The sequence below is a fragment of the Phoenix dactylifera genome, chromosome 11 (assembly GCF_009389715.1).
Source record: "Phoenix dactylifera cultivar Barhee BC4 chromosome 11, palm_55x_up_171113_PBpolish2nd_filt_p, whole genome shotgun sequence".
NCBI lineage: Eukaryota > Viridiplantae > Streptophyta > Magnoliopsida > Arecales > Arecaceae > Phoenix > Phoenix dactylifera.
In genome coordinates this window covers 11,027,957-11,055,380 of record NC_052402.1, presented here as the reverse complement: position 1 = coordinate 11,055,380, position 27,424 = coordinate 11,027,957, and the positions used below count along the sequence as shown (strand labels likewise).

Genomic DNA, 27,424 nt, shown 5'->3' with positions numbered 1-27,424 from the left:
CTCCAGATAACTAAGATGAGTCACAAAAGACAAGGAAATCTTATTTCAACTTGAAGGCCCCCAACACTGTCTGATATCTCTTAGAAAAAACCAACAAAATTATTCTGTATGTTGGGTTCCTACATTTTTATGATGACGAGTTTCAAGTCCTAGTATTTTGAATCGAGTCGAGTCTAAACCTTTAGCTACTCAACTCGGCTCGGCATGATTGCATCCCTAGGTACAATGTATAGTGGTCAGGAGTCAAGTTGAAAGGTAAGTTGCAAAGCCGGCATTACATAAGTCTTCAGCGTATTCTTGTGCATTAAAGACTTCTCTAAATCATTCTTTCTTTTTTTAAAAAATAAAAAATAAAAAATAAAAGCTTCTTATACGAAAAGGAAGAAAGAAGGCATCTTACTTGTTGCTTTATTCACTCTACAATGAATTTGATACCAGAAATCCAAGTATACTGGTGTCAAAACATATTTAAATTATATGTTCAGAATATATTAAACTTTATAAAGGGTGGAGTAATTTAGTAATTTAAATAAAATCAATTTGAATTCAATATAAAATCATCATTCAACTTCTTTGGACTCTGGCACCGATTACGCACGTGCCAACGCCCGCGGTTAACATTGCCCAGCACTCACCTTATCTGTTTTCACCACGCCATCACCTGTCCCCCTTCACCCTCTCCCGACCGTCCGTCTCCACAATCGGATGACGTGGCGGCTATCAAGGGTGTATAAATCTCTGCAGTGCCAAACGTGCACCGCAGAGGATCCCGGCTCCTCTCCAAAGCCACGAAGTTTTGGGGCCTATCGACTCCCTGCTTCCCATCCTCCCCGAATTCCTCTCTCCAACTAATAAAACCCTTCTCCGCTACAGCGCTCACCGGTCGCTCCCACTCGGCGAGCCATGGAGGTGGGTTTCTGCCCCTCGCGCTTCTCCCTGGACGCGCGGATACTCTCCTCTCCTCCCACCCACTCTCGGGGCACCAGGGCCCGATTCAAGGCCGCCGTCACCCCTTCTCCCGAAGCCTCTCCGAGAGCATCCTCTCTTAGCAGTGTCTTTGTCGCTCCTTTCGTCGGAGGAAGCGTCTCCGGCGACTTCTCCGGTCAGAAGTTGAGGATCCCCTCGCTAAGCCCGTCTCCATCCGGCCGCCGAGGCAAGAGGGGCGTCGTTACCATGGTAATCTACGCACTGTAGCCTTCTGCGTTCTCCTTTTAATTTTTTTTTCTAGGGTTTTGGAGTGTACTGTGGGTGGCTTTTCAAAATTAAACTCTAATTGTTTTTAATTTCTTTTATTTTATTGAAGTTCTGGCTTTTGAGATTTCGTGTTTGAGCTCGTTTTGCACAAAGGAATGTGTTTTAGGCAGACACTGTTTGCATAAAGAAACGCCTTTTGGTGCTTCTCTATTCTCGCTGATGCTCGATATTGTATCCTTGGAAGTGATATAGATACGAGCTTTGAAAAGTAGAACTTGAGTCTCATATTCTCAATTAATCAATTTAATTCACCATATACAAGTCAGTTCTAAGCAGTGATCCTAGGCAGAGGCCTAATGTGAAGTTTACATAGTAATTCATTTCATGTAGAATATTGTAATCACCGTCTTACATCCGTATCCCAAAGTTTCCAAACAGTAGCATGTAAAATTATGCATATGTTTGGAAAAGGTATGCAACGATCTCATGGTAAGGTGCATATAGCATCCCATTAATGCATTAACCATCTAAACAGGGAAAGTGGTACATGATTGGTATGCGATGGAAGGAGTGTATAATGGGCGTTTTTGATTGCTTAATCAATTGAGCATTTGGGAAAACAGGCTGATACTTTTAGTTTATCTATTTCTCTTAACATTATCTAAAGAGTATTGAGATGGTGTGTTTCGTAAAGAAAAGAGCGTACATGTATAAGTGAATTGATACATGCTCCCCTTTGTCCTGTTGTCGATACCATTTAGAATCTAACCTGTAGGGAGCGCAATTGTGGCAAAAGGATAACATATCATCATTTTAAATTCAAAAGAAATAGACTGTCATAAGTAGTGGCTGACTGCCAAACTGGCTACAAAAGCACCTAGTGGCTCTTGGGCGCCCAAGCAACTGCCTAGGTGCTGATCTACACGACTGGTTGGTTTTGCTGCCTGGGGCCTCTAAAGCTAGTAGGCTCTTATGGATTGGAGCTGCGCAAGCATGTAGCCAAGACTGCCTAGGCCCCTTTACAGCAACCTTTAACAACATCGTTCTGGACCACTTTGGGTGGCATAGACTAATATGCAGTTTACAGCATACAAACTGCTGCATTATGCCCATACCTAGCTGATAAATTATGAAATTCACATTATAGTTTGTTATGCGCTGGCACCTCAATCATTGGGGACTAGATCATATTTCCTAGGCTCAATGGGGTTTCTTAATTTGATAGGCTTTAGCACGTGATGAACATATGATTAAATAAGTTGTTCATTTATTACACTAGAGTAGGGTACTTCTCTTGATTGTTGGACCATCACAACTTGGTGTCGAGCACTATACAGTCCATGCATATAGCAACTGTTATATAATTGTTGTTTCCGCATCAAATTAACTATGATCAAGTTCTCATGTAACATGTAATGATTGGCTGCTTATAGTTGATCAATTGATTATAGTTTCTTCGTGGTTTGTGTTCATCTGTTAACAGGTTATCCCTTTCTTGAGAGGAAGTGCGTGGGAGCAGCCACCTCCAGATCTAGCATCTTACTTGTACAAAAACCGAATCGTATACTTGGGTATGTCTCTTGTTCCATCAGTGACAGAGCTGATACTAGCAGAATTCCTTTATCTTCAATATGAGGACGCAGAAAAGCCAATTTACCTCTATATAAATTCCACTGGCACAACGAAGGTCTTTTTCTTTTCCTCTTCTATATCATTATACATATTAAGTAGTTCACTTTGAAATTACATAATCAGAAAGCTTTATTCATTTCACATTCTAAATCTTTCAAAGGAGACTCTTACATTGATTATATCTTATATGACTCATTAGAAATTGCTGCTATCAGATAGATGAGTAGTGTGTGTGTGTATGTTCATTGTTTAGTAGATATAAGTATTACAAAATTCACTGAACTTGCTTTAGGAACTGTAGTATACCTAGTGCCATGTGAAACTTAGTTTCAGAATTTTTACTTGGAGACACTGCAGTTTAAATGTGCAAAATATTATATATAAGTTGGTGAAATTGTAAATATCCTGTATTCAGAAATTGTTTCTTTTCCTGCTCCAAACGTTAGTTGTAACGTCAGTATGGACTATTGAGCACAATTTATTAAAGAGGAGATGACTTGCTACACGTCTATACCTTTTTCCCCTACTTCTGGAACCTAGAAACTAATATCCCTGCAGTAGCTGTTTTAAGATTTCATCCAAATTGTTTTTTATGTGACTATGCAGTGTTGACATGATTTAGATTTCAGAATTAGAGTAATGTTGAAATAATATGTGTAAATTTTATTTAATTGATGGAAGACTGAGGCTATTTGAAAATATCAAGCAATCAGTTGATGGCTTAACTTGCAGAGGTGGCCATTGCTTTCTAGCTGTGTCATAATGGACTGATTATATATTCATGCTTATATCATGTTTCTTCTCCCTGTTGCTGGTCTATGCTGTTGAAGGAATACTGTTCAACCTCCTCACCTTAAGTTTCCAGATAAGACAGCCTAATGTTCTATAATCATTATTTGCATTTTATCTCAAATAAAATGTTTCTGATTTAGGTAATTTTTTTGGTGATGGGTAATATATTAAGTATAGGACCAAATCAAGTTGTCTAGATGAGTTTTTGATTTACATACTTCGTATTACCATTCTGTTATGCTGTCATTTCTTAGATTTCCTATCTGGCTGCAGAGGGCACTTGTAGGCTAGCTGCGCTGTAAGGCTACAGCCACTAGCAAAGTTAGCTGGTTGACTGGCCTTTTGGTATATATGGCATAATCTTAACTGTAGAAGGGATGAGAGAAAGGATATTGTGTTTTCAAGGGAAAAGCTCCCATCCCCCATAGCTGATGATCCTCTGGTTTTTTCATTAACAATTTTGTTCACTTTCCACCCAGATAGACTTGGTCCCAGAATGCTTGTGTAGCCATTTGATACTTTCTCAAAGGCCTAACAAAGACCACAGAATTCTGACGGTATCCCTAGCAGTCAGCTGTATCTGACCAGTCAAATTTCTGATAATAAATCCAGAACTGGGCTGAACTTTGGCCAATTCAAGCATGCCATCCAAATCAAATTTCAGCCTACCTGAGGATGGTTTATCATCTAAAAAAAAAAATATTTTGTTATACTCGAGGCTGTTGGAAAAATCCCATCCAGCTCATATCTGCAATCACTCTAATAGTTTCAGCATCCTTGTTTCTGTGAAATTCCACAAGGAAAATAATGTATGTATCGTCTCATCATAGAATAGCTTTTTCGCTCACAGATAATTAATATATAATACAATCTCATTTTTATTCTAATGGCATGACAGTGTTGTAATCTTGCTCAAGAAACTGGTGTTATGCCTGTTCCTGTTTGCGAAAAAGATATGACTTACAAGATGCCTGTAGCCATTCTTTAAATCATCTTTGTTCCAAACTAATAAATAAGAAAAAATAATCTGCATTTATAGTTAAAAATATTTTATAGTTTGGTCCTAAGAGAATTGTTTGCTGCACTTTCTCAACTTTAGAAAGTTCTCTCTTTTGTTAAATTAAATTAGTTAGTGATTCATTATTGCTAGGGAAGATGTAGAATGAACACAACACTCCCCATTCTTGACCTGTACCTTGTAGAAGTTTCTTATTGAAGAGAGGCAAAAATATGTTTTTTGATTATTGATTGCTATCTAATGGACTTCTTTATAATTTTTTTTAAAGTCATTTAAAGTCTTCCTTAGCCATTTTGTCACGTTATTCCATATTCCCAAGTCAAGTAATATTGATGTTTAATGTACGAATTGAAGAGCAGTGGACTATGTAACTGTAAAATAAAAATCTGCACATCCTTTTTTTTATGGTTTTCTTTGCCATATGTTTTATATTTTTTTGTATTGCTTGGAGTATTCCATATTTCTGGAATTTAGTTTTGCTTACATTTGAGAGAGAATCATTTATTTGTTCTTCCAGGGTGGAGAGAAATTGGGTTATGAGACAGAGGCCTTTGCAATTTATGATGTTATGAGGTTATGTTCCAGACCTTATTTTTGGCTCATGATGCACTTGTTTTTCTACATGGTGATTGTCGTCTATTGAGAATGTGTTTTGAGAAATGCTATCTCATAGAATGCCATCTCTGGTTTTCTGCGGCATACGACAATAAATGCAACTTCTTCTTCTTCTTTTGAGGTTATGTATGTGTGTGTGTGTTTGTGTTTTTTCTTTTTTTTTTTTTGGTTGGGGGGGGGGGGGGTAAGTGTTGTAACATAGGAAGGAAATAAGGGTACAGAGACACAGAATAGCACATCCAAACCTGCCAACTGAAAAAGCAAATCAGGCCACATTTTATCCTGTCCTTAGAAATGTAGAATGTTAGCACTATCTTGTTGTTGGCCATCCAAGTCAACTTAGAAAAGAGAACTTATTCCCAAAAAAATATCTGTGCTTCTGGCAATCATACAAGGATTTCTCAGCTTGCATTTAAAGGTTTCCTCGCAATGCCATATATAACTTATTTACTATTTTGAGTCCTTTGTGGCTTCCAGACTCCACTGCTGGAGATTTGCAAATCCTTTTCTCAATTTACTCAGCAATGTCTCCTTTCCTCGTTACCTCTCTCCCAGTGTCTCCTTGAACCCTCTGATATGCAAAGTAAAATGGTTTAAAAATAGTTAGGGGATAATGAGCATGCTCCAGTTTCAATAGATCTACCATTTGGCAAGGTTTGAAATCTTGTGGTATGCCCCCATATCGTTCACATACTGGTATAGCATGAGATACTGATATGTCCCTTGTATCTCCTCACGGTTCGCCAAACCGAGTGATACCTCCATACGCCCTACCTACATAAATTTACTGCTGCACCTTCTCCCTCACTAGGTAACTAAGAATCATACTTTATATTGTCAAGTCAATACATCAGTGAAACCCGGTCTTTCTTCAAACTACAGGTATGTTAAACCACCTATATTCACACTTTGTGTTGGAAATGCTTGGGGAGAAGCGGCATTGCTTTTAGCTGCTGGTGCTAAAGGAAACCGTGCTGCTCTACCATCATCAACCATAATGATAAAGCAGGTATATCTTCTTCCATAGTCCATAATTTTATGTTTTGGGCCTGTTTATTTTGATGCAGCTCAATTTATTTTTGTAGTCTTATATGCCCATTTTCTGTCTTAAGGCTAGTCTTTTTGTTAATTTGTTAAATACGCTTATTGGGTACCTAACATGACTACCATCTCTTGCTCCAATGTACAGCCAATTGCGAGGTTTCAAGGCCAAGCAACAGATGTTGATCTTGCAAGAAAAGAAATAAAAAATGTGAAGGCAGAACTGGTAACTATTCTTCAGCACTTTTTATATGTTTTGAGAAAAGCAAATTGTGTTCTTATGCTTTAGAGTATTTTCTCTGTGAATTGCGTGAATACCATGTTAGCAGCCTGAGCCTACGTGGGCCACTAATCCCATCATAGCATTCATTTGGAAATATTCTGGCAATTGTAATAGCAAAATAAGTTCACCATGCTTGCATACATAGAATTGGCTCCTGTATACTCAACATGATCTAAATCATAAGTATGTTTGTGAAGTCTTTTGGATGATACATAATAAAACCAAAATTCCTACTTTCATTCTCGTTTATTAAACAGTTGCCTCCATACAAACTCTCGTTATGGTAGTTAGTAATGTAAAAGGAAATGCATTTTTGAATGGTTTGGAGATCATCGTTCCAAATCCTGAATAGCTCCACTTATTATGGAACATGACTATCTCCTGATCAAACCTATGATGTATAATAAACCTGGCAAATCGCATTTGCAATTTAGCAAAAGGATCTGCTTACAAAGTATATTTGGAATATAATGATTTCTTTTGTCCTTCAAAATTTCACAAATATCAAATATATGATACATTTACTTTTAAAAAAAAAAAAACCTTTCAACCTTAAAACTGCAAATGTACAATTAAAAATCTTGCTTACAATTAGAAAAAAAAAATCCTAAACACTTGCAGCAAATTTAAAGAAGATCAATATCATAAATTTATTACTGATTGCATATTTAGATGCACCAATTTTCTTGGAATTTGATGTTCTTCAGGATGGGCCTGTCTATTTGAAGTCTGTTGTTATAGGAATTGTAAGCTAGGAAGTCTGCTTAGATTGTCATAAAACAATCAGATTAAGTCAAAAAAAACATTTATGAGAGCTAATGAAAGAGAGGGGGGGGGGGGGGGGGGGGGGGGGAATACTGTCTTCCTCAACATATTAGCCAACTTATTTGAAACTGTTCATTGCAATGTCATTTTCGAAACTGACTTGAAGTTGTTTAGGTTGCTCTTTACTCTAAACATATAGGAAAACCTCCTGAACAAATTGAGGAAGATATCAGACGTCCTAAATATTTCAGTCCCAGCGAAGCAGTTGAATATGGTATCATCGATAAGGTAATTTCTGGACAGGAGGAGAAAACCATTGCTTGCCTAGTTGTAACAATAACTGCTGCTAAGCTCTTTATAATCTGCAGGTGCTGTACAACGAAAGAGGCCAGGAAGACCGTAGTGTGGTATCTGACCTTAAAAGAGCTCAACTTATATAAATGTAAGCAGAAACCACATGTTTAAAAAATGTCGAGGCAAATTATCATGTCACTATTAGCAAGAAGTCGCATCTTGTCACGGCCAAATTTGCTATCTTGGCATTCTTGCTTTGATCAATTTCCAGTCCTGTAAAATTTTGATGATAGTAACTATTCACAGTGGAGGTAGTGATTGGCAGCAATGGAATCACTGAAATGTATCTAAAACTTTTCTGGTCATCAGGATCAGCATTTTCTTCTTTTGTTTGCCATGGCTTCATGACAGTTATATGTAGGAAAAGGCTCATAGAGGACTTTTCAAGTTTATTGCAGCTTGGATTCTCTGGGAGTTGTATAAGGAGGCTTTACTTGTGAGCATCAAATCAGTTTATGCAGTAAAGTGAAGTTCTCAATTCTCGTGTTGTTACTCTGAAAGTAAGTGGCGATTGGCAGCTACTAGATTTTCTAAACGTGTTAATGTATTTAAAATTATATATATATATTATAAAAATGCAGTGCATTTTCTATAATTTGCCAGAAGCAGTGACTGGTTTATCTGGGCGCCGGGGAAATTTAAAACAAGCAAGATATCCTGAGAGCTTGGCTGATATCTGGGCATTTAGATATGAAATCATGATCATTGCAGTAAAACTGAAATTATACATTCTCTATAAACATGAATTTAAGTATTTATTGATTAAAAATTCACTTACATACTAAAAGGAGAATATGTTTAATCTTAGCTGATATGGTATTTGATTGGCCAATGTCTTAGGATATACAGGTAAACATTGGCAGGTGCCAAATATTATATCAATTGGCAAGGATGAAAACTTGAAGCAGTCTACAATTATTCCTGCACGCAAAAGAAAAGGAGTCTGTAATTGTCTTTCTGGATTCTAAAATTCCCAAGGGGTGCTGCTCCTATTAAGCCCTCCAATATCATTACTGCACTGATAATCCTTTCATCATCCACCTATAAAAACTTTACCAAAATCTATTATATTTTAACTCATTTATTAATGCTCTACTGGAAAAATCTTAATAAGTAAAGCGCAAATCAGAAATGTGCTCTGATGGATACCCTCCGCGCCTCGTGCCTCACTCGCTTAGCTTAATTTTATGACCGATTTCGGTTGCATTCCAAGCGACAGTGGGCGCCATTCCTTCATTTCCTCGCCAATAAATTAATAAACTCACGCGTACTGCATGCCGGTTCGATTTTCTTAGAGGACGACTCGACCACGGTGATTAGGTGGATCCGGAAGATCTAAAAGACACAAACTCGGATCACCCTTTGTTTCAAGATATCTAAATGATGACGAGGAATTGAGAAGTATTTCAGACCAAGCATGTATTTAGAGAGATCGACGGGGCGGTTGATTGGGTGGCCACTTATATGGCTAATCATTTATGGAGCATTCTGTGGTCAGAAAAAGAAGTTGTCTCGAATATTCTGTGAATTTGTATTTTCTGATTTTATTGGATATTTAGATGTGTTTGTGGTTAATCCCTTAAAAAAAAAAAAAATCACGTGTTGATAATTCCACTCTTCTTTCTTCCGTACGAACTCTTCCCAGTTCGTTACTGTCCGGCCCAAAGGATCAAATCGCCCGACAGAACCTTGTTTGCTTCGTCCCATTTGACACGTGTCTACCGGCCGAAAAAATCTGCTCACAAATATTGTCCACGTACGTGGCCACTCTGAGCCCTCCCACGTGGCATCCTATTTTGGACCGCCCGTTCCGTGAATCGCCGCTCTGGAGCCTGCACGCGACGGGAGTGCGGTCGCTGAGTCGGAGCGCAATCATTCACGCATCGCGAAAACGGAGGTCTGGGGGTTTTGGCGGAGATCGCATCAGGGCTGTCCGTGGGGATTTCCGGTGGGGATTTCGGGTGGCCCCGTCCTCTCTTCGGACAAGGCCCGGCCTTGATGCATTATAGAAGAAGAGACCCCTGGGGATCCCGACCCGATTCCGACCATTTCGATGCCTCTCGTTTGCTCCTCTCCCCCCTTCTCTCCTCTCCAGCCCCCACCTCGCCGAGAGGGAGAGAGACACAGAGAGAGAGAGAGAGAGAGAGAGAGAGAGAGTGGGAATACAAATAGGGAAAGAAGGGGAGCCAAAGGGAGCGTGGGATAAAAAGAGGAGCTTCGACTTGGGGTATGTTGGCTTCTTCTACTTCGTCTTCTTTTCGCTTTAATTTTGGTCTTTTTCTCTTTCTTTTGGTAGTTTGGTAGGTGAATGTATTCTCTTTTTTCTCTTTGAAGTTGGTTTTTTCTTGGAGTTTTGGGTGGTTTTATGGTATTTCTTTGAGGATTGTGCTTGTTTTTTTCCTAATTTTTTTTTGGTGGGGTAGGGGGACGCGTTTTGTAGGCTTTTCATTACTGTGGACTATACCGACCAGGTTATTTAGATCATCTTCCAGTTTCCTTTTTTGTTTTAATTTTCTGCAAGAATAGTGGTTTCTTGATTATCAAATTCTTCATCAAAAAAAATTATTTTTAACTAAAGGAATTTGTTTTCTTTGAATTCTTCTGTTCTTTCTCTAATCTTTGTATCCAGGATTGTTTTGCTTCTCAGGATTTCAGCTATTCAGGCGTGTTCTTGTTGTCAAGTCTGCTTAGTTGATAAGGATTTTACCTTTTTTTTTGGTTCGCTTCTATTGTTGATCTGGGTGAGATAATCAGGTGAAGTTTTAAGGGTCAGGGTCTCTGAGTCAAAAGTTAGAGCTTTAATGGGTTATTCTTGGATTTCTCGTTCTCTTGGTGGGATCTTCCCTGTTATTGGTGGACCCTTGTAGTTCCGTAACTTATTATGGTTTGATTTTTCATTTTTAATGGCAAACTAGGCTAGGATCTATTCAATAAAATTATGGCTTTCCCCGAAAATATTCATCTTTCGAGCTGCTCGCTGTTGGTGGAGATTGGGTCATGTTACTTTATAGTTCACGGGAGCTCTAATATGCTTTTCCCCCCTATGGAAAGAGATTAATTTTAGGGAGTGGTGCAACTAAGGAGGAAGAGGGATCGAGAGATGTAGAGCAGTTATCTGTTGGTTAAGTACAAATATCTAATTGTTTTATGGGATGTAGTTTCCCAATTACTAGAAACGGTTGTGCTCCATTCTAGGTTGCTGTGATAGCTTTCATGAATTCTACTGGTAGATAGTTACTTTTAGTGGAGTGTAATCAATTTTTTCCTTGTAATTCATGTTGCCTAGTGACAGTGCCTCTAATGCCTGGTGTGTTCCCTTAGGGATCAGGAAGGTTTAGGACTGCAGATTTCTTGATGAGCATGGAGAGGAAGGTTGCGGTGTAACTACAAGATAGTTTATAGCTCTTGTATCTTTCTTTCTGATATAAGCAATAGCTAGACCATGTAAAACTTTTCATGCACTTAATTTTTCTTTTTCATTTCCTTCTATTTTCTATTCTTTAAAATCATGTTATCTCCAGTAATAGATATTTAATTTATTTCCTTTTCATGATAAGAAAGTTCTATGTCTTCCCAACTTACTGGCCTTATAACGAGTGGACCATGCTCCTATTACAAGTATAGTAGTTATTCTCAAAGTTCCCAACACTTTTCCTTTAAAAAAGTTTTAGGGATAAGTTCCATTCATCTGGCAGTAGATCCAGTTGATGCCCATGTGGCATTGAACTGCAAGAGCAAGGTATTGCTGGCACCATACCTTGCAACTTAAACCCAAATATCTTTTTTTTTTGACTTTACGGGAGATCTTCAAAAGCTATATTGGCTCCGGAGCTAAATCTTTCTATGAGATATTTATATTTTCTTAGCATCAGAGAACTTATAAAAGGTTGGGTTTTTTCCCTTGCTCCATGTGATTAGATTACTTTTCCCTATGAGAGCTTTTTGTCGGTATATAATGTTATAGCAAAAAGTTTTTCATTATTGAACTATAAATAGATTCTAAAAAACTATAACTAGAAGGTGTTTAACCAATGGAATATGACAAAGTAAATTATTATTCTGAAGCAAGTGGAGAACCAGTATATGAATCGCATGGGCACAGAAGTCATAGTCAATTAGCAGTGATATGATATGCATCATCATTTAGAACATCCTGTTGAACCAAAAATTTTGAGTATATTGTTGATAGAATTTATTAGTTTATTTCTGAATCAGGTTAGCTTTGTATTTTTAAGGTTGGTTTGAGGATACCTGAGTCTGAAGTGTTTGGGCCTGTTCATTTTGTGTTTCAATTATCAGAAATGAGCTAAAATCTGAGAAATCTTGTTCTAAATTTAAAAAGAAAAAATACAAAATACTAATAGTAGGATTCTTGCAGAAACTTGAAAAGAATAGAAAATATTAAAACAGATATAAGACATGTTTGGCTCTAAAATCATCAATATGTATTCTAAATAGCATAAAAGACTAAGAAGTATTCTTTAAGCTGGTCAAATCATGGGATGAAGTTTATTGGTCATATTAAATAGTATAATCTAGATCAGCACGTTGACTTTTCCATTACATACTGAAAATAGAGAAGCTCTGGTGGAAACTTGTATATCAAATAAGTAAAAGCAGAAATCATTCAATGTTTAAGATGAAAAATTGTGTATATTTATTGTATTTTCTATATCATAAATTGGGCACTGGGTGAAACCAGTCTCGCGTTGTTAGGACACCCACAATTTGGATTATTCTTTTTTGTTGCCCATAAAAATGCAAAACAGGCCAAACCAGTAAATACCTGTTTTAACTTCATTTTTGGTCCAATAGTTATTGACATTTGATTTCTCAGATGCAACATTGTATTTTGCACTAATTGCAAGTTTTGATTCCCTTGTACTTATTTGGTGCATGTGTTATTCTCGTAGTAGTTTATATTTGATGGACTTTTACGTCAAAGAAAAGGACTGACTGGTTGTTTCTTGACAGTCATTCCCATAGTTTCCTTCAATCCTAGAGCTCAGTCATCAAGACATGCTGCTTTAAAGGCAAGGATAGATTCCATCTTTCGGTGGAAGAAATGGAAGTTGTCAAATAAATCATCATTGCTATGAATAGATATCTCGCGTGAGGAAATATGGAATTATAATCAACATTCCATCTATGGTAAGTCTTTTTCTTTTCAAAAAAGGCTTATGCTAACCATTTTACTGGAAAATGTTAGGTTTTAGTTAGAGGTGCACTAGGAGAATTATGTGGCACATTTAAAGAGACATAGGGATGCATATGCAGTTGGCATTTTTAATATTTAAAAATAAATAAATATATAAAGATTCAAATAGGAACATCAAGAGTAGTAACATTAATAATTATAACTTTGCAATCTGAAATGTTAATGATTCCCCGTGCCTCCCTTGCACTTGACCTCTCTCTCTCTCTCTCTCTCTCTCTCTCTCTCTCTCTCTCTCTCTCTCTCTGTGTCCCCTCTCTTTATTTGGACACCTGCAGCCCAGCTAAGACTCATATGTCAGCTGCTTTGAACCGTTGTAGCTCCTGGCAGCGGGCTGCTATGGCATCTGAGAAAAGTATAGATTTGCCGCTAAATAAAAAAAATTGAATGGTATAAATGGAACTGCTATTGACTTGAAAATCTTGCTGAGAACTTTCCAAAAACTGTTTCTCTAGAGATGCTTTGATTCTACTATATTTTATGAGTCCAACAGCCAATAGTCATGCTATGCTGATTATTTCCATGGGTCTATGATCTTGATGATCTGATTGTGTGAAAGATCGTTTCCTTGGATTTGGGCTGAGAATCGATCTTCTTGTCGATATTACCATTTTCTCTTGGATACCTGGTGTTGGCAGATCTAATTACTATGGGTCCACAGCTTCAGAAGAAACTACTTGATCGACTATTTTTGTTCTTACTATCCTGCTTCCAGTTTCAGCTGATGTTTTTGGTTGTAGTTTTCTAAGGCCTTGATCCCTTTTTTTTACCAAAAGGGGCAAAAAGATTTTCTTTGATTAACTAATTGACTTTCTAATTTCGAAGTAATGGATGTTCGCTTTAATTCTATTTTGTAAGTAACCTATTGTTATACCCATAGTTTCCTAAAATTGTATCAAGTAGCTCTAGCTTTATCTCTGGACTGTTTTGGACATGTTTTCAGACCTTCCTGAATAATAATCAACTTATGGCTACTGTACATTTATCAATTTCACTCCATACTAATGTGACAAGATTTTTGCATTGTTTACTTTTAAAATTATTTTTATTGAAAGCTGAATGGAAATGTAAAGCTGAATGGAACTGTGCAAATTGCCTTGTTTCGCAATTGATGTTTCTCATGTGGACTTGCAGTGCATATCTCATGTGTTGTTCAAATGCCTGCATTGACAATGAAGAATAAATTAAGCAGCGAATGTGTAAGACGACATGGTCTCCATGTATGCCGCAATTCAACTAAAATATCAAAAGATTCATGCTCTCAAGTTAAAACATTGGAACAGGCAGCTGTATTGGACACTTGTATTCAAAATCATCAGGATGGTAAGTGACGATATGTTTAGTCTTCTAGCAAGAGAAAAACAAAGCATAACCAATCCCATTTCATTGACTCAACTATGCCTCACAATTTTTTGACATTAGAGCTTAAATTTGCACTCTATGCATGCCTTTTGAAATCTTTTTTTCCGAACATTTTTCCTAGATTTTTGTAGGTTTTTTTACCCTTCATTTATTTGACCTATGAAGAAGGATGTTAGCATTTCTTAATATTCTTCTTATTTTTTAGCTCATTTTGCTCATTTTCCTTCTTTTCGATGCCCATAAGAATGGAAAAACATAACTAGTATTCCATTAGTCATATCTTTATTGCCCTAGTTTTGAAATTTATTCTCATAAATCTCTGTTACAAGATTATTTATTATCATATGAATCTCTAGGTTTCTTCTAAACATAACTAATATTCCATTAAGCATATCTCTATGCCCTAGTTTTGAAATTTATTCTCATAAATTCCTGTTACAGGATTATTTCACTATCACATGAGACTCTATGTTTCTATTGGCAGAAAACTTTTTGAGGTGTTAAACCTTCATATAGTACACTTTTATGTTATTCAGAGACCTTTTTGCCATCCCCCTTTGGTTAACTCTTAACACCTCTGTTGGCTGAAATCTTCCAAGTGCAGGTTCTTCAAATATTGACATATCTGGACAGAACATTGTGATCACAGAAGCTAAAGATTTCCAGAACATATTGGATGAAGCCTCTACCCATATTCTGAAGGTGTCATCATTATCTGCTCCTTTGTCAATTGGACAATTGGTAAATTATGTGCCTTGTTGGTGGTGCTCTTACATACCATACTGTTTACTCGATATAAGGTTATGTACAATATTATATTACTTATTTTTTCATTTTTGTTTAAACCCACATTGTTCTGCTTGTATTCCAACCTCCCCCCTGGCCTCCTCACTGCAGTCACCATGATTAACAACTTGGTTCTGGCAACTGATTTGGTGAAGTGCTACCGCATAATTAATTAAAGTGCAACCACATAATTAATTAAAACCATTTGAAGTTTCAAAAGACAATTTATTCATGCATATGCATAAAGTATATATGCTTATGTATTGTTTACACTTTTTAGTTGCTGTATTGATGTTAATTTAGTGGCTTTATTGATGGGATCCTACAGTTGTTAGGCCTTGGCACTAGTCGGACTCTAAGTCTTAGAAAGTGATTGAGTCGCTTGTTGCTTTTTTATTTATCTCCTGAAATGATCATTTGATGCTATTGGCATGGTAACAAAGAAAGTGATTCAGAGGAGGAAGAAAGAGGGAGAGAAAAGTGAGAAGAAAACTAGGCACCCATATGGTCATAAGTTGATCAATTAGGTAGGTGAAATTGATCTGTATGAGAGGTATTTTACTTGAAATACAATACGTGACACAATAGGACTGGGTATAATTATCAAAGCACAGAGTATATGATGTCAGGTGACTTAGGAAGCTTCTTTTAGTGTTGTAGCTTAGGTTTCAAGAATATTGGATTTCTAGAGATTTTCTTTGAGTGGCTCGATCCATTTTCCTAGTCTTTTTAAATTTACTATGCTTGTCCCTAAGCTGGAGTTAAAAGACATGCTCGAGGTACTTGAGTATATGTCGATAATTAGGTACAAAAGAAGGGTGTAATTGGCCTATATCAGAGAGATTTCATTTTGGATATCATATTTGGTGATACATTTTCAGATCTAATTATGAAAATACGAGTTTTTGGAATCAGGTGACTTGGATGGATTCTTCTTGATTTTATAGCTTGGGTGTTAGTAACACTAGGATTTCTTGTGATTTTCATTTGGTGGATCAGTCCATTTAGATAATTCTTTCTTTTCCAATGAATGTTTTCCCATATATGTTTTTGATGGTTATATAAGATACAAAATAGATGTATATAGGGTTGATTCATGGCAAGGTTTTAAATCCCACAAGACAGGTTGTCTTGCTTTCTCCATGTAACAGGATGCCCGTCTATCTTGCCTTGTCCCAACAGCCATCTGGTAGGTAACCTCCGTCTTTCCCCATCTTCTTTCTTTTTTTTTTCCTTTTTTTATTTTTTATTTTTTCCTTCTCTCTTTTCTTTATTCCTTCTTTCCTTCATTCCGTACCTTTTTCTTCTTTCTTTCCTTTCTTCCTTCTATCCTTCCTTTCTTTTTCTTCTCCCTTCCTTTCTTTCTTTCCTTTTACTTCTTCTTTCCTTTCATTTTTCCCCTTTTCTTCTTCTTTCATCCTTTCTTTCTTTCTTTCTTTCTTTCCTCTTTCTTCTTCTTTCTCCTCATGGATAGGTTTTGCCGTTTTGGAGCCTGACCCGTTGTCCCTGTCCCGTTTTCTCACAAGAATGAGACGGGATGGCCAGGATCCCCCCATCCCGTGAGGACTTTAAACCTTGATTTACGGTTTCTAATTGCTGAGGAGACATAAAGTTAAAGGAGTGGGGATTCGTTGATATTATGGAGACATGAAAAATCTTGGATTAAGGGTTTTTGAAGAACAATTATTGCATGTATTCTGTTAAATTTTTTTTAAAAACTTTAAACAAACATTAGAGGAGGAATGAAGAAGAGAACAAGGGGAAAAGAAACTCAGAAAAAGGAGATGGATTTGGGAAAAATCACAATTGGGCAAGTTTTAAGAAAGTGTGCTTAAAGAGTGTCATGGAATAAATAACATGCATAAAGGAGTAGTATGAGGAGTTTCAAGCATGTGCCATGACATAAGTGAGTTTGCTATAATGGTAGGCCAACACCAAGGGCTTCTCTTTAGCCTATATGTCTATACTTTTTTCATATGTGAACTTAGTTGCAAATTGAAGTTGGAACTATGGAGAAAATCTTTGGAGATAAGGGTCTAAAGAGTGATCATTTTCCACTATCTTGGATCTGTTTTATAATATGTAGGCTAATATGAAAACTTTTAAATGGAATCGGAAGTGGGGTTAAAAAATTGGAGATGTGCTTTGGAAGGTGTTTTAATCACATTTTCTTTCAGACATAGAGGGAGATATTAAAATACAACAACAAGGCCTAAGATATTGTATGGATCAAACTATCAGGCAATAGAGAGTCCAACACATTTGATGAGTATGGTGGAGATAAGAGTGCTAAGTTGGATGTGTGTTAAGAAAGCTTAGAATTAGAAACAAACACATTAGAGGAATTTTAGGAATTGCATCAATTTGAGAAATTTGTTGCGCAAAGTCAACTAGATTGTATGGGAATTTGTAATGAAGAAGTGAAGCCCTATTATGAAGAGCAGCTCCTTTTTTTAAGTGCAGTGGCAAGACAAGATAGAGGTTGATGCCTTTGGCTGATGGTGATAGTAACTGGGCCAGGTTGGATCCGAATAACATGAAAAATGGTGAGATAGGATTTGGAAAAAATGCTAGTTATAATGTGCAGCTCTTGTGGGAATGAACGACGAAAGATACATAAAGTTAACACAATAGTTGAGATAAATCTTGTTGATCAAAATTATGATTAGATTACGATCATGTTGTGGCCTATGAGTGTATTTGCCTTTAAAAAATCTTTTATCTGCCTGGTGTTTGGTCTGCTTAGAACTAATATTTTTGCATAATTCTTTATACAATTCATTCAGTAGGCTGTCTTTAGCTAGCCTTATATTTGTGGACTGTCAAATGAATGTTTTTTCTAAATATTGTGCAATTTTATGGCCATGATTAATTGTGGGCATAGATTACACAATTTGGAGAGGAGGTAAGGAATAAGGCTTTTCTTGAGCACTTCGATATTATATAGGTCTCAGTTTAGTAACTCATTATCATAACTACCATGGCCAAATAAAATATGAGATTTGTGGCAATTGAATGATGCAATCATTGAAAGTTTCAAGGTGCACTAAAGTTCTTCTTTTTTTTTTCTTTCTTTTTCTTCATTTCAGTTGATGGATGGGTTTGGCCAGTTTACATTTGGAGTTAATTAACCCATTTATTGTGCTGAGTAAGTAATTTCTAGATAACAACTTAAGCTAGTCATATTTTAATTTTCACTTTTTAATCAATCAGCCAATGTAAGAGGTATATTGACGCAAAACCAGATCATAGAAATTGGCTTTTAGAAAAATACGGTCTCATGTGAATTCCGGTTATATTTGGAAAATCATCTAGCAAGTCACGTCTATATCAAGGAAGGATTCTTAATGTGAGTCAAAAAGGTTGGTTTGCTTAGTTTGAATACTGGAAGGATGGGAGCTGTGATTTGAACAGCCATCATATGTTGGGATATATTGTGCCCATCATTTTGCTTTTCTTCTTTCACATCATGTTAGATATAAAACCTCTCCTTATCACTTTTTTAGTTGGTGATTCCTAAAGAAACTGGTGGTGCTCTGTAAGATGTCTATCATAGTTACACAAAGAGACCTCGGTCAATTCTGAGCTTCAGCAGTAATCCACTAATAGAAATTGAGGTTGTACACTGGCTTCTTGGTATCCAATTAACAGTCCCACGTTATTTTGAATATTTCTATGTTTATTTGTTGATTGGCCCATCTACATCTCTGTCAAACAATATCTAGATCATCTTTAACATTAAATCGTGGGCAAAGCCATATAACAACATTCATTTAGGTATCATTATGGATTTGTTACATTAAACTGATCATTCAAACTCCTGAGTGTAAAAGAAAGTCTCCATATCTTACTGAAGACCATGACCTTAATCTGTCTTTAAATTCCTTCAGTTCGTACTTACAAGATTTATGAGAATTCTGCTTTATTAAGGTATTTTATCTCATTTAGTATACCTTGCAACATCCCGTTAAGTTCAATAACTTTCACTGTTGCTCATCAAAGCAATAACTGTAGAATGAGGATTTGTCAAAGATTATTAGAAAAATTGATGGGGACATTGGTCATTATAGTGAGCATAATTGCTTCGGCATTTGGTGAATTTGTACTTTCTACTATGATTCATAATTACTATATATTGGTTTAACAGAGTCGTTATCGTTACTTATGCATTGAGTATTTGTTTCCAATGTTCTTTGGACTTGGCAAGTTATACTTTATGTGGTTTTTTGTATTAAATATGCCGTTACAATGTGCAGGGTTTGCTATCAGCGACATGCCCATGTAACATGGAAACTATTTTCTCTCATAATCTTGAGGACAATGATGCTCAGTTAAAACTGATGAATCATAGTGATGCAGGTACCCCAGGCATCTCAAATTTTTTGATGGAATAGTATGCAAGTCAAGCAATTTGCTTTACTCAGTATAAAACCTCAGGGTGCTTTCATTTGATTTATTCTGCATAATATTTGCAAGTTGGTTCTGTTTCAGAATTGTATTATTCTCCTCCTTAATCATGATAATGATTAAAGAAGACATTCCATGCTTAATGTTTTAAAGTCATGCGTGTCCGAGTGACAGGCAATATGGAAATGCATAGTGTCTATTGGGAAACTAGCCAAGGTTTGCAACTATTTATTGGACAGAAAAATTTAACCCTTAAAAATTTGGAAGCAACAGGCAGCTGCAAAAAGTCGAGAGGAAGTAACTTGGAATGCCAGGATAATATATTTCTTTTAATTGCTCTTATATTATTAGGAGAAAGTTTCTCAAAATACAACAAAACTTCCTTTTATATCTCAAGAAAGTTAGAGTGAAGCGTACGCTAGTTGCTATTGTGGGATCAAATGAATTTTAATTTAATATTTATTTTTCATTTTTTTTCTTTCTTTGGACATAATTCTGACCTAACAATTTAGGCCCACTGTTGAGATTTAGGAGTCCTTTATAGTTGAAAATGATTTAAGGTTGTGATGATGGGATGCAACTTCTGATTATATGTTGTGCATCATTAAATAGACTCATTTTGACCAAAGCTATATGGGCCTGAAGGCGTGAGGTGGGATAACAGGTGAAAATGCCTTCTTGTTTTAGTCATAAGTTAGTTTAAGGGATTGGCATACTTAATTAAAATTGATTGTTTGGATTAAATCTTGGTTCCTTATGGTTTAAGTCAATGCAATCTATATGTAAAGGTCGTAAGGCCATTCCCAATATTTAAAGTTTTTGATGAAATTAATAAATATTTGGGTTCTTTTTCTCTCACCATTTTCTAATTCTTTTGTTCTCTTTCCTTGTTCCGAGGCTTGAGGATTTCGAGCATCCAAAGCAACAATTTTTTTTGACTTGGAATGTGATTTATTCTCATGCATTTTCTGCATGAAATATGAAAATGCATCATATTTAAAAGAAAGGATCATAGATCTGAACGGAATCACATATTCAATCACCTCAATCTTTTCTGCATTTGGCTAATAGATGGTTTGAATATGTGCTGGAAAACATAAAATATTGTTAGTGTTCAACAGGATTTGAAAAACACAACATCGAAAAAAAGAAAAACATGTAAGAATCACAAAAGAAAAGAAGCAGAAAAGCGATTTTGCAATAGTGTCTGCATGAGTGCTTCCTCAAGATTTGCTAGAGGAGCATCAAGTTTTCTGAGACAAATGCTTAAGGGAGTGCCAAGGACATGCAGCAGCTCTCAGCACTTGGGCGTTTAGGTGTTCACGGCATCCTAAAGCTTGGGCCTTTATGGATACTGGAGGTCTTTTAAGGCTTGTATTTTTCATGTGAAAGTCCTAAAAAGTTTCAGTTGAACCTCATCAATTAAAGAGATAACCAAACTATCATAAATTAGTTATGAGTTGTGCTGCAAGGTTCGTGATCTTGGTATTGGACCCTGTTCCAGTACCATGCTAATACAGTGTTGGTACACTCAATACGTGGTTTGATTCGGCGTAGCCATATCAAGTCTCAATTTGGTACTATTATAGTGCGATACACCCGATACAGAGCAGTACGCACCAGTACGCCAACCTTGTCTGTCTATGCATCTGTATGGGTAGTACTTTAGTAGCGTAAAACTAGCAATAATATTTAGTGTTCTTTTTTTGCTGGGAATTATTTATCAATGCTAGCACTTATATTTGCATAATGTTATATCTGGTTTAGTGTCATTATATGCATTAGACTTTATAATAGTTCTAACATTACCATCAGTATGTCATATGCTCTATTATCCATTTCAGTACTGGAATTTGTGTTACAAATCTGGTGTCTATAATGATGCAAGTCCTATTTAAGTACAAGATGTAATAGTAATGATGTTATTACCACTATCTCGATAGATAAAAACCTTACCAAACTTGATCTTCATCCTCCGTATGAGAAAATCTTAAGGCCAGAGAAAAGGACAAGGAGACGACCAAGGGTACAAAAGAAGTCGAGAAAAGGGTTGTTCAGTCTTTCTTGCTGGTTGGACACCATACCTTCAATTATAGGACTCAATGATTGGTAACAGACCAAAATGTTTTCTAATGTTGCCAGCGGTCGTGTTGGTAGAAACTCAGCCATGGGTCTGAAACACTTTGAAACATGACCTGACTGCTTTTGACTCAATTCAGGCAACATAGCCATCCACTTAAGTTAACTGAACACAAATTATCATCATAAAATCAATACTAGCACCATGGTATGAGATACCATCTGTATTTGTAACATAAAAGTTTTTCTAATTGGAATTACAACCAAGCGCATAACAAGATTAGCATACTGTAGTCCAACACTAAGATTAATTACAGTACTACAGTACCAGTTCAACATCAAGATTTGTCTTTAGATCAATAGGATCGAGTATCATTTACATCTGTACCAATGAATATAGGCAGTTGTCATCCTGCCAAGCTATAGCCTGCAGCACAGTCACAGATTATAGTGCTGTAGATGTTGATGTCAGTATCTAGCTTCGAAATTTATACAGAAGCTTCATTCTTCTCTGTATTCAAGTCCAGAGGGATTGCTTCTTGATCATCTATTGAGGGAGTTGTCAGGTAAAATTTTCACAGGTCATTGATTGCTCTGGTGCTACCTAAGAGCACCAAGTACTGGGTATTGTGTACCATATTGAAGGAGACCAGCCCAAACTGTATGCAACTTCTTTGTGGACGACTGCCAACTGTGCAAGATATTATACAACAGAAAAGATTGCTCTGGCACTTTGGTGAAATCCTATGCATTGACAATATACATGACTAAATACATAAGAAAGGAGCTTGAGCAAAACCTATGCAATAAAAATATAAACTGCTAAATAAATAAGAAGAGAATGCAGGATGATTGAGAAGCAAAGAATGGAGAGATAGAGAGTGATGTTTGGAGGATAAAAAAGGGCATCCTAGTGCACTAGGCCCTTGCCACCGTGCGGTCTAGGGAGCGTTAGATGGGCGCAGCCTTACTCTCACTTGCAGAGAAGCTGTTTTTGCGTTTCGAACTCGCGACACCCAAATTACAATGGAGCAATTTTACCATTGCACCAAGGCCTGTCCTCTATATAATTTATAGACGGCTATATAGATTGTTGTCCGATATGACTGTTTAAAGCTCCTTGTAGCTTGGTGTATAGATTATACTCGCCGTTTTTTCTTAGCTTGTCCTTGATATACTTGGATTCAAGCATCCATTTGTTGTTGTACATGCAATGGCAGCTTGGTAAATTTGTACATATAAAACATTATATCTCATTATTTTGCGGGTTATTTTGTGACCAAATTTACTCTTTTCGCAGTTAAAGATGAGAATTCTGAATTGCCTCATCTTGTTGCTGATGAGAGTGATGATGGAAGTTGTAGTTCAAGTGATTCTCAAACTTGCAGTGTATTGAATTTCTATAGCTCTGAGAGTTTTCCTGCTTTACCCTTTGATACTGATATGGGATTTACATATGTCATAAATGCTGCTTGTTCTAGTCACGAGCTTACAAATTCTGACATAATGATTGATATGGCGGAGAGATACATGATACTGCCTTTCCTAGAGAAAACAGCAGAAACCAGCAACATTCATGTTGAGGAGTCCGAAGAAACAATGATGAATTCTGATGATGCATGCTTGTATCTAGCAATTCACCAAATGAAATCATCTGATCAGGAAACTGAGATAACTTGTTGTGGTGATTTGGATAAAATTGAGTGCTTTGATCCACAGTTGGCATTTAGTAGTTTAGCTGATTTACCTGAAGCACTTTCACCTGTTTGTCCTATCTTGCTTCCAAAGGAATTGCAGAAAACGAAGCCTATTACCCTTGTACTTGATTTGGACGGTAAGCTGAGTTGAAAATTTGTATTCATTGTCATAGAAAATTTCCTAGTTTGTAGTATTTTAAAGATGCTGCTTCTTTGATTGTTCTTAATTTTAATTGGAAACTATTTTAAAGTGCATCAAGCTGTGTTACGTGGTCCATGTATGCCATCTTTTTTTTTACAGAGTAACTAAGAAAGCATTTTTCTGTCTCCGATGCAGAAACTCTTGTCCATTCTACCTTGGAGCATTGTGATGATGCTGACTTTACCTTTCCAGTCTTCCTTAACATGAAACAACATACCGTATATGTTAGATGTAGGCCTCACCTGCAGCTGTTTCTGGAGAGGGTAGCTCAGATATTTGAGATTGTCATTTTCACAGCCAGTCAAAGTATCTATGCAGAACAGCTATTGGATATACTGGATCCAGAGAAAAAGTTGATTTCACAGCGTATTTATCGTGAATCATGCATATTTTCTGATGGCAGCTATACAAAGGACCTGACTGTTTTAGGAGTTGATTTGGCAAAAGTTGCCATAATCAACAATTCTCCACAGGTAGTATTGCCCCTCTGTATCTGCAAGTTTGTGAGGGTTCAGCTAGAGTACTCATCTACTACTAAATAAAATTTCTTATTAAAAGTTTATTTACTTTGCTGCTAATCAATGAACTATTGTTACATTTTCCTCCATAAGTTGCCAGTATGTTTCACATGGAGAGCCTTTTTGGTTGCGTTGCCAATTTTCTGTTTTTGTTTTGTTTCAGGTTTTCTAGAAACAGGTAACATTTTGGTCATCAAAATCATATAGTCATATTTCAATGGGATTTTCTCTTTAGTTTCCAATGGGGTAAAAATTTTTGACTATCTGAATTTTTTAAAATTTAAGAAACCATTTTTAAAGGCGAAGAAATGAAAGCTGAGCATATTTTATATCATGATACTGTTTTTTCTGTTCTTAAACAATAGAAAACAATAAATAGATGAACCATCAAGTGAGTCCATCACTATGAGATTTCAAATTACTTGGATGACAGGTTGAGAGTTGGAAAATTCTGCATTTCTTGACTTTGGTATTGAGATTTAATAGTTAAAAATTTATTCAGAAGATTATCATTTGAAGAGCATAAGCCAAATTTATCTTGCTTTCACGTGCACACATATTGTCTTCTGTCATCAAATATTTTTAGTATAAAAATACTGTAAGTAATAGAAACTATGAGATGATTACTTATTTATTTCTCTATCTTTCATCCTTGATTTCAGGTTTTCCAGTTGCAAGTAAATAATGGGATACCTATTAAGAGTTGGTTTCATGATCCGCAAGACCATGCATTGCTTCAATTACTTCCCTTCCTTGAGAGCCTGGCAGATGCAGATGATGTCCGTCCCATTATTGCAAAGAAATTTAGAAATAAGGAATGATGACGTTTGTTGGGGAAGCCGTAAGTTTGGTTTTTTTACTACTATGACTTTCTACAGGATCTCATCCTTTTGAAGAACTGTTACATTATATATATATATATATTAGGTCTTTTATCTTCATTGTATGCATGATATGCTGAACCAGTCTATCCCGGCTGGTTTACCATGTACCGTACCGGTACCAGGGGCAACCGGTATGGTTCAGCCATGGAAAATGGTTCTGGACCCTATAGCGCCGGATCCAACCGGTTTCTACTGACCAGTTTGCACTGGTATGCGCGGGGAAGAAGGAAGAGGGAAGAAAGAAGAGGAAAAGAGAGAGGAGGAGGAGGAGGAGAAGAAGAAGGGAGGCCGGGCCTCGGGCTAACCGCCTTCTTCTTACCCCGATGAGGATCACCCCCCTCCCAAGATCCGTTCGCCCCTCCTTGCTCGGGAGAAGAGAGGAGAAGAAAGGAGAAGATTCGGGAAGAAGGAAGAAGAGAAAAAAAAGAAAAAAAAAAAAAAAAAGGGAGCGTGGCCACGGCGCGGGGGGGGGGGGGGGGGGGGGGGGGGGAGGGTTGTTGCGCTCGCAGGGAAACGCGCCACGTGCGGGGAAACGAACAAGAAGGCGCCCGCGCACGGAAACACGAGCGGAAAGGCGCCCACGCGTGGGGAAACGTGGGGAAGGGAAGCATCCCGTGCGTGCTGGGCAGTGCACCCTGCGTGAAACCAAATCTCTCTCTCCCTCTCTCTCTCTCTCGTATGTCATGCTATCTTATGTTATCCTGATTTTCATTGAAAATAAAATTATTAAAATTAATATGACATTGAAAGTATTCTAACAGAGTGGAAACCATTAACGATTACTAATTTATTGATCTTGTTTTCTGATCTCAGTTTTCCAGTTACAACTGAACAATGGATTACCTATTAAGAGTAGGTTGGGTGATCTTCATACCATGCACTGATTTCAACCATGGCCAGTGCAGGTGATTTTCATCCCATTATTGTGAAGAAACTCTGCAATAAAAAGAAAAGGTGTTTGTTCAGACAACCATGGGTTTAGTTCGTTGCCTCCTTTCACTTTCTACAGAATCTCATCCTTCAGGTAGCTTCCCTCAGAATCAACACATTTTTTCTCTCATCTTTATTCCCATTTATTTATGGCAATGACTCTTGTAACTCGCAGATGGTTGCTGATGGTTGTATATATGGATGATGACAAAGCTAACTGCCTAGAGTCCTATTCCTTTGATCTTATTTTGGTCACGTAGGTGTGTATGAGAATAATGTTCTTGCATTATTGGGTGCTCGGTTGGCTGATAAATGGACGTCGTTAATAATTCATCTATTAATAAATCATGACTTGGTTGTATCAGTCCACAGTAATGGACTTAATTTTATGCATTTTACTGCCAAGAGTTGTATATAAGTTGACTGGTGGTGCGCTCCTCCAGAGAAAAGGCAAAAAAGGTTGACTGCTGCCACTGTTCTATATTTCATATGATGACCATAAGATGGATGGTACAAACAATGGAATACCAATATTGAAGAGGGGCTGCTTGTAAGTAAAGGAGTATAAGGAGGGCTCCACATACCTCACACCTACACAATCCGGGACCTAAAGTTCGGTTTCTGGTACAATCACCGGGAGACTTTCCCCGAAAAATTGGCTGGCATCATTAAAGATATTTGTTGCTTGGAGGTTTAAATGTCATTATAATCAACACTTTTACTTGTGGCGTCCAGGCTGTGTCTGTGCTTTTAAATGGCTAAATGCACAGGTAATTGTAGATCATGTTAATTATATGATATAAGATTGATGACTATCTGAATAATCTGATTGTGTTGGTGTATGTCATGGAGTTATATGGGTGTAGTTTGATATTAGTCAAGTCTCGTAAACAGGTAAGGAGAAAACTCATGAAATTACCTCCTCTGTTGCTGACAAATTCCTAATCAAGGGCCTCTTCTGAGAATCATCAAAGGTGATCAACAAGATATGTAGCCTTTTCATAATCTTTTAGATCCTCGGGATTGTCTATGCTGGAAATTTCTTACATGGCTAAAGAAAAAAAAAACTATTTTTTGCGATTGTGGCCATGAAGCCATCCTCTGAAGCCTTTGTCCATAATATTTATTTATTAATAAATCATAGAAAATCACTAATATCTACTCTTGGAACTACCATAGGAGGTAGAGGTGGTAATGGCTTTGATGCAAAGGCAGAGCTGATCAGGGGCTGAGTCTGTGTTGAGCCTAATTAAAATGACTTTTCTATGCTCTCGCCTACGATCAGCTCTAGTGCATAGTTAAGCTGCTTGTAGTTGGAAGGACTTCTTGGAGGAAGAGAGGATGGAACGGCACGGTGGAGGAAGGAAAGGAGAACGAGGAGAGTGCACTCCATGGGGGCGATTTCTCCAGATATGATGTGATGTGATGACGGGAACACGTGAGAAGTGTTATTTGTTTACTTCTTTATTAATTATTTGTTTGATATTATTTATTAGTTAGTCTTTATGCATATAAAGTCAAGACAGGCCGAGGTAGGCAGGAGAGCTCAACAATACGTGTTCCGGTCGGGCTTATTATCATTTAAGTCGAAGTTTACATCAAATAGAGTTAATTTTCTGTTAATTTTCATAGACCAAAAGTGTTCAAACT

General features: G+C 37.0%; 2 protein-coding genes across 6 annotated transcripts; both read left to right on the top strand.

The window, feature by feature from the left end:
• The first annotated feature begins 751 nt into the window (after positions 1-751).
• Positions 752-8,164, top strand: LOC103713236 (ATP-dependent Clp protease proteolytic subunit-related protein 4, chloroplastic-like). The gene is made up of 7 exons (XM_008800096.4): positions 752-1,176; positions 2,678-2,881; positions 5,154-5,209; positions 6,134-6,260; positions 6,441-6,518; positions 7,515-7,628; positions 7,709-8,164. The coding sequence occupies exons 1-7, from the start codon at positions 904-906 to the stop codon at positions 7,778-7,780; spliced, it is 924 nt and encodes a 307-aa protein (XP_008798318.2). The 5' UTR covers positions 752-903; the 3' UTR covers positions 7,781-8,164.
• Positions 8,165-9,562: 1,398 nt separating this feature from the next.
• Positions 9,563-26,616, top strand: LOC103713237 (CTD small phosphatase-like protein 2). Of its 5 annotated transcripts, none has more exons than XM_039131585.1 (10): positions 9,564-9,921; positions 12,669-12,845; positions 14,044-14,232; positions 14,876-14,973; positions 19,314-19,416; positions 22,844-23,377; positions 23,578-23,915; positions 24,623-24,801; positions 25,658-25,868; positions 25,950-26,616. In XM_039131585.1, the coding sequence occupies exons 3-8, from the start codon at positions 14,067-14,069 to the stop codon at positions 24,779-24,781; spliced, it is 1,398 nt and encodes a 465-aa protein (XP_038987513.1). In that variant the 5' UTR covers positions 9,564-9,921; positions 12,669-12,845; positions 14,044-14,066; the 3' UTR covers positions 24,782-24,801; positions 25,658-25,868; positions 25,950-26,616. The 5 variants fall into 5 exon arrangements, with proteins under 5 accessions (XP_038987512.1, XP_038987513.1, XP_038987511.1 ...); XM_039131583.1 differs by having other exon boundaries at positions 14,876-15,012; positions 25,750-25,868; XM_039131582.1 differs by having other exon boundaries at positions 14,876-15,012; positions 25,745-25,868.
• The last annotated feature ends 808 nt before the right edge of the window (positions 26,617-27,424 follow it).